Genomic DNA, 14,899 nt, shown 5'->3' on the forward strand with positions numbered 1-14,899 from the left:
TTTTAAGTATTTACTACATGGTGGAAACTGCCTTGGACTTTTGCTGTGGAAATAAGAGAGAATGGTTTGGTGGTGATGACAGTGAGTTAATAGATGACACCACAGTGGTGTATTGATATGGTAGAGCTGGCATAGGGTACCTTAGGAGCCATAGATGTGTGCACTGTATTCAGGTTTGGAGAGAATGGAGTCTAGGAATACTACCTGGGGCAGAGTTGCCTTGTCCTGAAGGCAGTATTGCCTTGTCCCAGGTAGTATTCCTAGACTTCATTCAGGATAACTAGGCAAAAAAAATAAAAAAGTGTATGTGCATTAAAATAGTGCAATCTGGGGACTGGGAGTACAGAATAATTGATTTTGGTGATAGCAGTGAAATAAAACATAGCTAGCTGCCTGGGCAGCTTTGGGTTAAGATTTTGCAGTTTTGCAGTAGTTTTTTCTTTCTTTCTTTTTGTCTTTTTTGAGACAGGGTCTTGCTCTGTCACCCAGGCTGGAGTGCAGTAGTGCCATCACAGCTCAGCAGTGGTATTTTGTACCCCATTTTGTCCATAATTACAAGGTCCAGGAAAAACAACAACAAAAAAAACCCGATGGTTTGTCTCTTACATATGGGACCATATTCCTGCTCTACTAATACTTTTTCTTTTTTGGTCTTAATCTTTCTGATGTAGTCTTGCTGACTACATTCCTAATTTAAAAATACACTCAGTGTTAAGAAATTTGCCAACTACTTTAAATTTTTTGAGAGAAAATTGACATTATAAAGAGGGAGTTTGAGTACAAGGAGCTTTTCCTTGTCCCACTGGTTGGTATAGAGTCAGACAGAAAGGGAATGGTCATAAATTGACAACCATAGATTTAAAGTAGAAGAAATCAGAAGCCTGAATTCCTTTGGGAAAAGCAAAACCTTAATGATCCTATAGCAGGGGTCCCTGGGTACTGGTCCATGACCTGTTAGGAACTGGGCCTCACAGCAGGAGGTGAGTGGTAGGCGAGCATGCAAGCAAAGTTTCATCTGTATTTACAGCTGCTCCCCTTGCTTGCATTACTGCCGGAGCTCTGCCTCCTGTCAGATCAGCAGTGGCATTAGATTCTCATAGGAGCATGAACCCTATTGTGAACTGCACATGTGAGGGATCTAGGTTGAGTGCTCCTTATGATAAACTAATGCCTGATGATGTGTCACTGTCTTCCGTCACCCCAAGATGGGACCGTCTAGTTGCAGGAAAACAATCTTAGAGCCCCCAAGGATTCTACATTATGGTGAGTTGTATAATTATTTCATTGTATATTACAATGTAATAATAGAAATACAATGTACAATAAATGTAATATGCCTCAATCATGCTGAAACCATTGTCCCCACACCCGTTCTGTGGAAAAATTGTCTTCCATGAAACTGGTTTCTGCTGCCAAAAAAGTTGGGGATCACTGTCCTACAGCTCAGCAAGGAATGGCCTGCCTGGTCCTTGGCACCTTCAGTGGAGAATTTGGGAATCTCATGTGACCTAATTCCTCAGACAGAAACCCTTCCTCTGAGTGAAGGAGAGACCCTTATCAGTACTGGATATCCTAAGGAGTCTGAACAGAACAAATTCCTGTTGCCTTCTGTTTTTTTCTGATCTCATCTTTGGGTGTGAAATAAACCGGGATAGGTGCTTTCCTGATGGTTATAATGTGCTGTAGCTCTAAAATAAAATCCTTTAGATAACTCAGAAGGGAGGTGAGAACTAGGAAAGGCAGAGAATGTGGGCTTCTGTGCACAAGATAGATGGAAGAGGCCAAGGTTGCATCATTCAGCAAAAATTTAACCAACTGCCTTTCATGTGCCACGTAGTATTGTGCGTGCTGGGGATACGCCTAGTAGGGAAAAAAACAGTCCCTGCTCTCACTCATGGAGCTCCAGGGAAATTGTGACTCGCTCAGTGTTTTGATGCCTTCTTCCTCTCTTCTTTTCTGTAGGACAGAATAATAAGCTGAATAGATCTGACCATTGGCTTTCAGCTGGCCAGGACCTTCTATGTAGCTCTCCTTTTGTGGCCCATGTGCTGCATCCTCTGCCCTCAGTGTGCAACTGGCCCCCAACGCAATGTGTGTTTGTCAAACCATGGAAGTGGGGCAGTATGGCAAGAATGCAAGTCGGGCTGGAGACCGAGGAGTCCTCCTGGAGCCCTTCATCCACCAAGTAGGCGGACACAGCAGCATGATGCGTTACGACGATCACACTGTGTGCAAGCCCCTCATCTCCCGGGAACAGCGCTTCTACGAGTCCCTCCCTCCCGAAATGAAGGAGTTCACCCCTGAATACAAAGGTCAGTCACTGGCCAGTTTAATGAAAGCAGCAGCCTTGGGCTTATAGACCCCTTTACACAGTTTTTTCTTGGTTTGTTTGCCATGATATATCATTGTAGGTCTTTTCTTCTCAAAGCACTAAGTCACTTTGTTAGGTAAAGTTAGAGGCTGAAAGCATCAGCAGGTCTTTAGATCTTGAAAATTGAATTTACTAATAGGTAAAGCTGAGAAAAAGTCATAGCATTAAGTTCCATTGGTGGAAAAGAGCATGCTGTTGTCAGTGAATTTTCCCGTTTGCTGTGACACTAGTCTAGGAGAGAAGAGGGAACATTTCTCTTGTCCCGGAGGAGGAATGGATACTTCCCAGGTTAAAGCGGTTAGATAGCTGGCAGTGGGTCTGTGTGTAGCCTGTGTCTATATGTGCTGGGGCAAAGAATTGTTGGTAAGAAATGCAGGGACTTTCTGGGGCCTGGAAGTCCTGATATTTGAAGGAAAAATAATTTATTTTAAAATATAAGTCAACTTTATAGAAAAGAACCTCATGAATATTAATTATACCAGAATTAACTAACTTTATTTTAAAATCTGATCTTTGTCAGTGTTTATAAATTTTTATGATTGCTCATTGTGTCTAAGTTTTTTTTTTTTACGTTCTGCTTTGTAACTTAAAGTTGTATGATTTCAGTCAGGTTAACACTGTCCTTTACTTAGGAGAGTTTCAATTTAGAAAAACCAGTGCTATAGAATTGACTTTTTGTTTCCCTAACTTTTTAAAAAAAATTTTGGTAAAATGTACATAGCATAACATTCACCATTTTAAAGTGTATAATGTAGTGGCATTAAGCACATTCACAATGTTGTATAGCCACTGTCCATTTCCTGAATTTTTCATCATCTGAAACAAACTCCATACCTATTAAATAATAACTCCCCATTCTTCCATCATCTGATCCCCTGGTAACCTCTTGTTTACTTTCTGTCTCTACAGATTTGCCTATTGTAGATATTTCATAAAAGTGAAATCATTACAATTTTTGACCTTTTGTGTCTGGCTTGGTTCATTTAGCTTAATGTTTACAAGGTTCGTTCATGTCATAGTGTGTATTAAAACTCCATTCTTGGCCGGGCACAGTGGCTGACATCTGTAATCCTAGCACTTTTTTTTTTTTTTTTTTTTGAGACGGAGTCTCGCTCTGTCTCCCAGGCTGGAGTGCAGAGGCGCAATCTCGGCTCACTGCAGTCTCCACCTCCCGGGTTCATGCCATTCTCCTGCCTCAGCCTCCCAAGCAGCTGGGACTACAGGCGCCCGCCACCACACCCGGCTAATTTTTTGTATTTTTAGTAGAAACGGGGTTTCACCGGGTTAGCCAGGATGGTCTCGATCTCCTGACCTCGTGATCCACCCGCCTCGGCCTCCCAAAGTGCTGGGATTACAGGCGTGAGCCACCACGCCTGGCTTTTTTTTTTTTTGAGACAGTCTCTCTCTGTTGCCAGGCGACAGTCTCTCTCTGTTGCCAGGCTAGAGTGCAGTGGCGCGATCTTGGCTCACTGCAACCTCCAACTCCTGGGTTCAAGCGAAGCGATTCTCCTGCCTCAGCCTCCCAAGTAGCTGGGATTACAGACATGTGCCACCACGCGCAGCTATTTTTTGTATTTTTAGTAGAGACAGGGTTTCACCATGTTGGCCAGGATGGCCTTGATCTCCTGACCTCATGATCCGCCTGCCTCGGCCTTCCGAAGTGTTGGGATTACAGGCAAGAGCCATCACGCCTGGCCAGTCCTAGCACTTTGGGAGGCCGAGGCAGGTAGATCACTTGAGGTCCGGGGTTCGAGACCAGCCTGGTCAATATGGCGAAACCCTGTCTCTACTAAAAATACAAAAATTAGCCGGGTGTGGTGGTGCATGCCTGTAATCCCAGCTACTTGGAAGGCTGAGGCAGGAGAATCTCTTGAACCCAGGAGGTGGAGGTTACAGTGAGCCAAGATTGTGCCACTACACTCTAGCCTGGGCAACAGAGTGAGACTGTCTCAAAAAAAAAAAAAAAACACTTCATTTTTTTTTTTTTTTTTTGAGACGGAGTCTAGCTCTATCGCCCAGGCTGGAGTGCAGTGGTGCGATCTCGGCTCACTGCAAGCTCTGCTGCCCGGGTTCACGCCATTCTCCTGCCTCAGCCTCTCGAGTAGCTGGGACTACAGGCGCCCACCACCGCATCTGGCTAATTTTTTTGTATTTTTATTAGAGACAGGGTTTCACCGTGTTAGCCAGGATGGTCTCGATCTCCTGACCTTGTGATCTGTCTGCCTCGGCCTCCTTGTGATCTGTCTGCGTGAGCCACCGGGCCTGGCCCACTTCATTCTTTTTTATGGCTGAATAATATTTCATTGTAAGTGTATACCACATTTTGTTTATTCATTCATCTGTTGATGGACACCTGGGTTGTTTCCACCTTTTGGCTATTGGGAATAATGCTGCTGTGAACATTGTCTTAGAAGTGTCCATTTGAGTCACTGCTTTTAATTCTTTTGGGTATATGCCTAGGAGTGGAATTGTCAGATCATGTGGAAGTTCTTTGTTTACCTTTCGGAGGAACTGCCAAACTGTTTCCCACAGTGGCTGCACCACTTTGCCTTCTTACCAGCAATGTACAGGGGTCCCTATTTCTCCACATCCTTACCAACACTCCTTTTCTTTTCTTTTTGTAGCCATCCTAGTGGATGTGTGTGGTATCTGTGGCTTTGATTTGCTTTTTCCTAATGTCTAATGAATGATGCAGAGGATTTTTTTGTTATTGGCTGTTGGTATACCTTCTTAAAGAAATGTCTATTCAAGTCCTTTGACCATTTTGAATTGGGTTGTTTCTTTTTTTTTTGTGGCAGAGTCTTGCCCTGTCGCCCAGGCTGGAGTGCAGTGGTACGATCTCGGCTCACTGCAATCTCCACCTCTGGGTTCAAGCGATTCTTCTGCCTCAGCCTCCCAAGTAGCTGGGATTACAGGCATGTGCCACCACGCCTAGCTAAATTTTGTATTTTTAGTAGAGACGGGGTTTCACCATGTTGGGCAAGCTGGTCTCAAACTCCTGACTTTAGGTGATTTGACTGCCTTGGCCTCCCAAAATGCTGGGATTACACTCATGTGCCACCATGCCTGGCTAATTTTTGTATTTTTAGTAGAGACGGGGTTTTGCAATATTGGCCAGGCTGGTCTTGAACTCAACTCAGGTGACCTACCTGCCCCGGCCTCCCAAAGTGTTGGGATTATAGGTGTGAGCCACCGTGCCTGGCCTGGGTTGTTTTTTAATTGGCAGAAAGAGGTGAACCAGTTTTTAGGACATCTCAAGCTTTTTAAATTTTATTTTTATTTTAATTAACCCCAGGGCTTTTACTTATGCTTGGAATGTTCTTTCCAGTACCCTTATCCACACCTGCTCCTCCAACCTTTAGTTTATCAGGTCTCACCAGACACTTCTTCTCTGATCATCCTATATTATATTCTGCTCTGGAAACCATATTTTCAATGATAGAACCTTACTTAGTTTCTTCATAGCACTTATCACAATCTGTATTTTTGTCTATATGTTTGTTTTTCACATTAGTATGGAAGCTCCTTGAAGGTATGGACTTTTTTTTTTGTCTTTTACACTAATGAGCTCAGGGCCTGGCATCTAGTAGATGGTCAGTAAATACTTAATAAATGAATGAGGCAAAGCTTATTTGCATAAATGTACAGAAGCCTTGAACTTCACATTTAGTACTGCAAGCACTAACAGTTGATGATTAAAACTGGTCATACTAAATAAATGAAAATTTGTTTTTAAACCTGCCAAGATATGAAATATTATTGACACTTTTTCTTAGCTTAATTGAGCTTAAACACCTGTGCTGATAGCAGTGATTAGATGTATGTGTGTGGGCTAGTAATCATACATGTATTTCTTAGCTCCGTGTGCTGAAAGGGCCTAAAAGCAGTGATACTTCAGTAGCAATCAGTACATCTAGTAACCAAATCCTGAGTTTTCTAAATACCATTCTTACAATAAAAAGAAAGAGAGCTCCTTGGTGAAATGGTCGGTTCCTGAGTTCGGGCAGGAAAATTATAAGACAAGCCTAGAACATCTTATGGTGACAGATAGTAAAGAAGTGGTCAAAAATCATGTCAGAAGTACAAAGAGCTAACTTTAAAGGAATTGAAGGACCCAATCTAGAAGAATTTAAACAACAAAATATCCACAAGTCTATACTGATAAATACGTGGATATGAAGGGACAATTCTTCCTTATAGAATTCTAATTTCTTTTTTTTTTTTTTTTTTGAGACGAGGTCTCGCTCTGTCGTCCAGGTTGGAGTGCAGTGGCGCAGTCTCGGCTCACTGCAAGCTCTGCCTCCTGGGTTCACCCCATTCTTCTGCCTCAGCCTCCTGAGTAGCTGGGACTACAGGCTCCCACCACCAAGCCTGGCTAATTTTTTGTATTTTTAGTAGAGATGGGGTTTCACCATGTTAGCCAGGATGGTCTCGATCTCCTGACCTCGTGATCCACCTGCCTCGGCCTCCCAAAGTGCTGGGATTACAGGAGTGAGCCACCGTGCCCGGCCAGAATTCTAATTTATTTTGATTAATAAATATAGAAGGAATGATGGGAATAGAAGTCACCATCATTCAGGCAGACAACACAGTAATACCATTCAGCATACACCATTAGGCATTACACACACCATTAGACATTACAACACAGTAATAATTGTGGCATTGTGCAGTGGTGCAGTCACACCTCACGGCAGCCTCGAAACCATGGCTCAGCCGGGCATGATGGCTCATGCCTGTAATCCTAGCACTTTGGGAGGCCGAGGCAGGTGGATCACCTGAGGTCAGCAGTTCGAGACCAGCCTTGCCAACATGGTGAAACCCTGTCTCTACTAAAAATACAAAACTTAGTTGGGTGTGCTGGCAGGTGCCTGTAATCCCAGTTACTTGGGAGGCTGAGGCAGAAGAATCACTTGAACCCGGGAGGCGGAGGTTGCAGTGAGCCGAGACCACGCCATTGCATTCCAGCCTGGGCAACAAGAGTGAAACTCTTGTCTCAAAAAAAAAAGAAAAAAGAAACTATGGCTCAAGTGTGATCCTCCCACCTCAGCCCCCCGAGTAGCTGGGACTACAGGCGCGCCACTACAACTAGGTAATTTTTAAAGTTTTTTATAGAGACAGGGTCTTGCTTTGTTACCCAGGCTAGTTTTGAACTCCTAGCCTCAAGGAATCCTCCCACCTTGGCCTCTCATAGTGCTGAGATTTAAGAGATCGGATCTCACTATGTTGCCTGGGCTAGTCTTGAACTCCTGGTCTCAAGTGATCCTCCTCCATGAGGCATGATACCTCAGCCTCCCAAGTAGCTGGGATCACAGATGTGAGCCACTGCTTCCAGCTGAAAGGTGTGTGCGTGTGTGTTTGTGTGTGTGTATGTGTATTTTGTTTTTGTTTTTGTTTTGTTTTGAGATAGGGTCTCGCTTCATTGCCTAGGCTAGAGTGCAGTGGTACGAACTTGGCTCACTGCAACCTCTACCTCCTGGGTTCAAGGACCTCAGCCTCCCGAGTAGCTGGGACTTACAGGTGCCTGCCACCATTCCTGGCTAATTTTTGTATTTTTAGTAGAGATGGGGTTTCACCATGTGTTGGTCAGGTTGGTCTCGAACTCCTGACCTCAAGTGACCCACTTGCCTTGGCCTCCCAAAGTGCCTGGATACAGGTATGAGCCACCGTGGCTGGACTATATGTTTTTTTAATATAAAATTTTAGTCCAATCTATTTATTTATATACCATTTTGAGACAGGGTCTCACTCTGTTGCCCAAACTGGAATGCAGTAGCACGGTCTCAACTCACCACAGCCTTGACCTCCTGGGCTCAAGTGATTCTCCCACCTCAGCCTCTGGAGTAGCTGGGACCACAGGTGTGCACCGGCTCCTTTTTTTTTTGTATTTTTTAGAGACAGGGTCTCACCATGTTGCCCAGGTGGGTCTCAAACTCCTAAACTTAAGTGATCTGCCTGCCTTGGCCTCCCAACGTGCTGGGATTACAGATGTGAGCCACCATGCCTGGCCCTGAAATAGATTAATTTGACTAATAATATCTTCCACTATGCTTCTATTTTTTTTTTTCTTTCTTTTTTTTTTTTGAGATGGAGTCTCACTCTGTTGCCCAGGCTGGAGTGCAGTGGCGCGATCTTGGCTCACTGCAAGCTCCACCTCCCGGGCTTACGCCTCCCGAGTAGCTGGGACTACAGGCGCGTGCCACCACGCCCGGCTAATTTTTTGTATTTTTAGTAGAGACAGAGTTTCACTATGTTAGCCAGGATGGTCTTAATCTCCTGACCTCGTGATCCGCCCCCCTCAGCCTCCCAAAGTGCTGGGATTACAGGCGTGAGCCACCACGCCCGTCCTATGCTAATATTTTCTTTGACTAAATTGGGCTTCATTTGACTTAGAAAGAAGGGATTAATTTTAGTTTAATTGAATTGTACTTTTGAGCTAGCATATTCTTTCCTAGTGAAAATGTAGCCTAAGCAAAGAAAATAAAGTAGATCCTAAGAATTTACTGTGGCTTTTATTTTTTTATTTTTATTTTGAGACAGGGTCTTGCTGTGTCGCCCAGGCTGGAGTGCAGTGGTGCAGTCATGGCTCACTGCAGCCTCAAACTCCTGGCCTCAAGCAATCCTCTCATATTATGGCCTTTAAAGATACCTGTTACTCAGTTTGAGAGGAGGAAGGTGTGAGGAAATACTGAACCAGTGCTAGAGACTGCCAACCCTTCCCTGGGAGGCACCTTGAAGTTCTAAATTGTCTTGTCCCAGTTCTGATGGTTGTAATTTAGAGAACACCTATCTGGAAGCAGGGCTCATTTACCTTTTAAGGGATTTTTTCCTTAGCATCAGAAGGACTCCATGAGCTGACAGGGCCTATAGTTTTATTTCTGGCTTTGGCATATTTATGGCAGAATGTTTGGCCTTCAGTGTTTTGAATGTGGATGGATAGGTGGCTGAAGCTACATTTATGAAGTGTTTGGGACTGTTAAAGTTTCCTAGCCACTTGGAGAAAGCAGTGTGTTTATTTCTGGCTTTGTTCTTATTTAGCAGCCTTAGAATATTTATTTTTCCAAATTTAGTATTCTTCTGATTATGTTTTGAAAGCAATAAAAATCACCCAGTTTCAAAACTGCACAAAGGGCTTGAATAGAGATTTTTCCAGAGAGGACATACAGATGGCCAGTAGCACATCAACATGATTAGTCATTAAGAAATGCAAATCAAAACCAAAATAAGGTACCACTTCATACTAGGTATCTTATTTTACCTAGTATGGCTATAATAGTTTAAAGAAAAAAGGGAAATAACTGTTGGCAAGGATGTGGAGAAATGGGAACATTGCTGATGGAAATGTAAAGTGGTAGGCTGGGCACGGTGGCTCAAGCCTGTAATCCCAACACTTTGGGAGGCCGAGGCGGGCGGATCATGAGGTCAGGAGATCGAGACCATCCTGGCTAACACGGTGAAACCCTGTCTCTACTAAAAATACAAAAATTAGCCGGGCGTAGTGGCAGGCTACTCGGGAGGCTGAGGCAGGAGAACGGCGTGAACCCGGGAGGCGGAGCTTGCAGTGAGCCGAGATCGCACCACTGCACTCCAGCCTGGGCGTCAGAGACAGACTCCGTCTCAAAAAAAAAAAAAGAAAATGTAAAGTGGTGTAGCCACTGTGGAAAAGAGTTTGGCAGTTCCTCCCAAAGGTGAACACAGAAACCATATGATCCAGCAATTCCACTCCTACCTATACATCCAAAAGAATTGAAAACAGGGACTGTGGCCAGGCGCAGTGGCTCATGCCTGTAATCCTAGTACTTTGGGAGGCAGGCAGATCACCTGAGGTCAGGAGTTCAAGACCAGCCTGGCTAACATGGCAAAACCCTGTCTCTGCTAAAAAATACAAAAATTAGCCAGGCGTGGTGGCAGGTCAGGAGGCTGAGGCAGGAGAATCACCTCGGGAGGTGGAGATTGCAGTGAGCTGAGGTTGCACCACTGCACTCCAGCCTGGGCGACAGAGCAAGATTCCGTCTCAAAAAAAAAAAAAGGAAAAGAAAAAACAGGGATTCAAATGGATTGTTGTAAGCCAGTGTTCACAACAGCATCATTCATAATAGCTAAAAGGTGGAAACAACCCAAGTGTCCATCAATATAGATAACACATAACAGATGTGATATATACTTACAATGGAATCCTATTCAGCCATAAAAAAGAATGAAGTTCTGATATATGCTGTGACACCGATGAACCTTGCAGACACTATGCTAAGTGAACTAAGCCAGACACAAAAGAACAAAAATTGTATGATTTCACTTATATGAAATATGCATAATAGGCAAATCTGTAGAGATAGAAAGTAGATTTGGTTACTGGGGCTAGGAGGAAGGGAAAATGGGGAGTTACTGCTTAATGGGTACAGTGTTTTTGTTTCAGGTGATGAAAAACATTTTGGAAATAAATAATGGTGGTGGTTATTCAGTATTGTCAATGTACTTAATGCCCACTGAATTGTACATTTAAAAATGATTAAATGGCTGGGCATGGTGGCTCACACCAGTAATCCTAGCACTTTGGGAAGCTAAGGCAAGAGGATTGTTTGAGGCCAGGAGTTCCAGACCAGACTGGGCAACATAGCAAGCCTTGTCGCTACAAAAAAAAAAAAAAAAAGAATTGCAAATTTTATGTTTCTGTCGATCGATCTATTGACTGAACACCACAATTTATTTTTATTTTTATATTTTATAGAGACAGGGTCTTGCTGTGTTGCTCAGGCTGGTCTTGAACTCCTGTGTTCAAGCAGTCCTTCTGCCTTGGCCTCCCAAAGTGCCGGAATTACAGTGTGAGCCACTGAGCCTGGCCCAAACACCACAATTTTATTTTATTTTTATTTTATTTTTTTGAGATGGAGTGTTGCTCTGTCGCCCAGGCTGGAGTGCAGTGGCATGATCTTGGCTCACTACAACCTCCGCCTCCTGGCTTCAAGTGATTCTCCTGCCTCAGCCTCCTGAGTAGCTGGGATTACAGGCACGCACCACCATGCCTGGATAACTGTTGTATTTTTAGTAGAGATGGGGTTTCGACATATTGGCCAGGCTGGTGTCGAACTCCTGATCTCAGGTGAGGTCCCAGCTACTTGGGAGACTGACGCAGGAGGATCACTTGAGTCCAGGAGTTCGAGGTTGTAGTCAGCTATGATGGCATCACTGCACTCCAATGGGACCCTGTCTCTTAAAAGAAGAAGAAGAAGAAGATTATAAAGAACTTTAGGCCGGGCCTGGTGGCTCACGCCTGTAATCCCAGCACTTTGGGAGGCCGAGACAGGTGGATCACGAGGTCAGGAGATGAGACCATCCTGGCTAACATGGTGAAACCCTGTCTCTACTAAAAATACAAAAAAATTAGCCGGGCATGGTGGCGGGCGCCTGTAGTCCCAGCTACTCAGGAGGCTGAGGCAGGAGAATCGCTTGAACCCGGGAGGCAGAGCTTGCAGTGAGCCAAGATCACACCACTGCACTCCAGCCTGGGCGACAGAGCGAGACTCCGTCTCAAAAAAAAAAAAAAAAGAACTTGAAGCCAATAATTATTCTACCACGTAAAAGAAATTGACAAAACATAGGGAGATCCTGTCTCTACAAAAAAAAACCATAAATGCTTCTCACTGATTTTCAGATTATAGAGCCAACTGTGTACATCTGAGAGTATAAAAGCAGAAATGTAGCTGACAGACAAAAGGTGGGATGTGGAAGTGAGACCAAGTTACTTTTTTTCCCCTTCAAAACCTCCTCCGCAAGTTTCTGGATATATGTATTTTTAAATTGTATTAAGAACACTTGAGAGGGGTCTTATTTGTGTTTTAACTCACTATGATCCAGAAGACACTACAAACAACCTGTTTTTTTAAAATGGGCACAAAAAACTATTACGGATACAGCATGGCAAACAGAAAGATGTTTTATCTTCGAGATACCAGGAGTGGAAGTTCTGTGTAGTGAGGCTGGGATAGCCTGATGCTCAGTGTGGCAGAACACAGATTTTTTTGGACCGTCTTGGAGGGAGAAGTGTTGATGTCCCTTTGGCTGACACTGGCAGGCAGAAGGAAACTAGATCTAAAGGAGGACACTCACAGGAAATGGCAGCATAAAGCACTTAAGTAACTAGAGGGTTAAGTGATGCCAGGTGTGGGTGTCACCTAGCGAACACAGTTCTTTTGAATGGTACAAAAAATCAGTAATTGAAAGTGAGAGGGCCAGATAAGAGAAGGGGAAATAAATATAGACTTATCCAGGAACAAAGGTAAGCATCAGATTTAGCTTGGGGATAGATGGTCATCTATTTTCTGGAAGTTGCTGTCTGCTGGCTGTTGTTCTGACATTGATCTGTAGTTGGTTCAGGGCAGGTGATGTCTTTGTGCTGTGTGGGAAAGTGAGTGCCAACAGTCTGCTGCATAGACTCAGGCTGTGTTGACATTTGTTTACCAGCTGCCCTTTTTTTAACAGGCGTGGTATCTGTCTGTTTTGAGGGGGACAGTGATGGTTACATCAACTTAGTGGCCTATCCTTATGTGGAAAGTGAGACTGTGGAACAGGATGACACACCAGAACGGGAGCAACCTCGGCGCAAACACTCCCGCCGGAGTCTGCACCGGTCAGGCAGTGGCAGTGACCACAAGGAGGAGAAAGCCAGCCTGTCCCTTGAGACCTCTGAGAGGTAAGAGGTACACGTCTCGTCCTGCTGGTACAAGCACTCAAGACATCTCCATAGTGCTGACACATCATGGGGAAGCAGGGCTCACGGTCAAGGTTGGATAAGATGACTGGTGTTCTTGGGATACCCACACAGGTGTAGCTTCTTCTCTGTGTCACATCACCCCAGTGGTGCCTCTTTCTAGGTATAGCTATAGCTGGTTGAGAGAGGAAGTGAAGTTCTCTTAGCCCTTTGGAAGCAGGGACACCCTGTGCTGGTGACAGAAGGTTCTCTGGCTTTTCATTATGTCTTGCCACCCACAGGACAGAAGGTTGAAATACATTAGTTCGTGGCGAGGCTCCAAATGCTTCCTGACCTGCAGGATGTCCAAGCCCAAGGGCTATGAGTCCAACCAGGAGTTCCCTAATGGTTTTTGTGTCAGACCTCTGAGAATCGTATCAGTCATTAAATTAACCCTTTCCCTGCAACTAAAATTTAGTTTCCATTGTGTTGGAAATTCATTTTTCTTGTAAGTTCAAATTATGTTTTTTTGTTTGTTTTGAGGTGGAGGCTTGCTGTTAGGCTGGAATGCAGTGGTGCCATCTTGCGTCACTGCAACCTCTCCCTCCTGGGTTCAAGCAATTCTGCCTCCGCCTCCCGAGTAGCTGGGATTACAGGCGTGCACCACCACACCCAGCTAATTTTTGTATTTGTAGTGGAGATGTTGTGTCACCATGTTGGCTAGGCTGGTCTCGAACTCCTGACCTCAGGCGATTTGCCTGCCTTGGCTTCCCAAAGTGCTGGGCTTATAGGCATGAGCCACTGTACCCAGCCTCAAATTATGTGTCTTGATAATTTCATGCAAGAATTAATATGAACTCCCACTAGGATGGGTATAATCAAAAGGACAGACAATAAAAGTGTTGACAAGATGTGAAGAAATTGGAACCCTCCTACACTGCTGGTAGGAAGGTGAAGTGGTGCAGCCACTTGGGAAACAATTTAGCAGTTCTTCAAAAAGTTAAACCAGGCTGAGTGCTGTGGCTCACGCTTGTAATCCTAATGCTTCAGGAGGCCGAGGTGGGAGGATCCTTTGAGGCCAGGAGTTTCAGACCAGCCTGGGCAACATAGTGAGACCCCATCTCTAAAAAAAAAAAAAAAAAAAAAAGGCCAGGCTTGGTGGCTCATGCCTGTAATCCCAGCACTTTGGGAGGCCAAGGCAGGCAGATCATGAGGTCAGGAGATCGAGACCATCCTGGCTAACACGGTGAAACCCCATCTCTACTAAAAATACAAAAAAATTAGCCGGGCATGGTGGTGGGCACCTGTAGTCCCAGCTACTCTGGAGGCTAAGGCAGGAGAATGGCATGAACCCAGGAGGCGGAGCTTGCAGTGAGCCGAGATCACGCCACTGCACTCCAGCCTGGGCAACAGAGCAAGACTCCATCTCCAAAAAAAAAAAAAAAAAAAAATTAAATCCAAAAGTTAAACCAGTAATTCTACTCCTAGGTATATACCCAAAAGAATTGAATACATATATTCCCACAAAATTTGTACAAAAATGTTCTTAACATTATTTCTATTAGGGTTGTTTCCAGCTTCTGGCTAACCCAAGTGTCCATCAACTGGTGAATGGATAAACAAAATATGGTATATCCATATAATGGAATGTTAGCCCTAAAAAGGAATGGAGTGCTGGTACATGATACAACATGGATGAAGCATGAAAACATTATGTTAAATGAAAGAAACCAGACACAAAAGACCACATATGTACAATGCCATTTATGTGAAGTGTTCACATCAGGCAAATCTATAGAGAGAAAAGGTAGGTTAGTGGTTGCTTTCTGTTAGTAGTTAGG

The 14,899-nt window shown here is 44.2% G+C and overlaps 1 protein-coding gene across 3 annotated transcripts in view; it reads left to right on the top strand.

Annotated features, from left to right (window-relative positions):
• Positions 1 to 14,899, top strand: part of IP6K1 (inositol hexakisphosphate kinase 1) — a 68,532-nt gene that overhangs the window by 41,274 nt on the left and 12,359 nt on the right. The window contains exons 1-3 of one of the 3 annotated variants that reach the window (XM_063661152.1): positions 2,192 to 2,312; positions 4,533 to 4,676; positions 12,851 to 13,061. Coding sequence is in view for 1 of the 3 variants with exons in the window: in XM_054481995.2 (XP_054337970.1) it covers positions 2,090 to 2,312; positions 12,851 to 13,061 (434 nt within the window). In the remaining 2 variants the exon portion in view is untranslated. Of the gene's footprint in view, positions 1 to 1,962; positions 2,313 to 4,532; positions 4,677 to 12,850; positions 13,062 to 14,899 lie in introns of those variants that run through there. The other 2 variants (XM_054481995.2, XM_063661153.1) reach the window with 2 other exon arrangements.

The sequence above is a fragment of the Pongo pygmaeus genome, chromosome 2 (assembly GCF_028885625.2).
Source record: "Pongo pygmaeus isolate AG05252 chromosome 2, NHGRI_mPonPyg2-v2.0_pri, whole genome shotgun sequence".
In the NCBI taxonomy this organism is placed as follows: domain Eukaryota; kingdom Metazoa; phylum Chordata; class Mammalia; order Primates; family Hominidae; genus Pongo; species Pongo pygmaeus.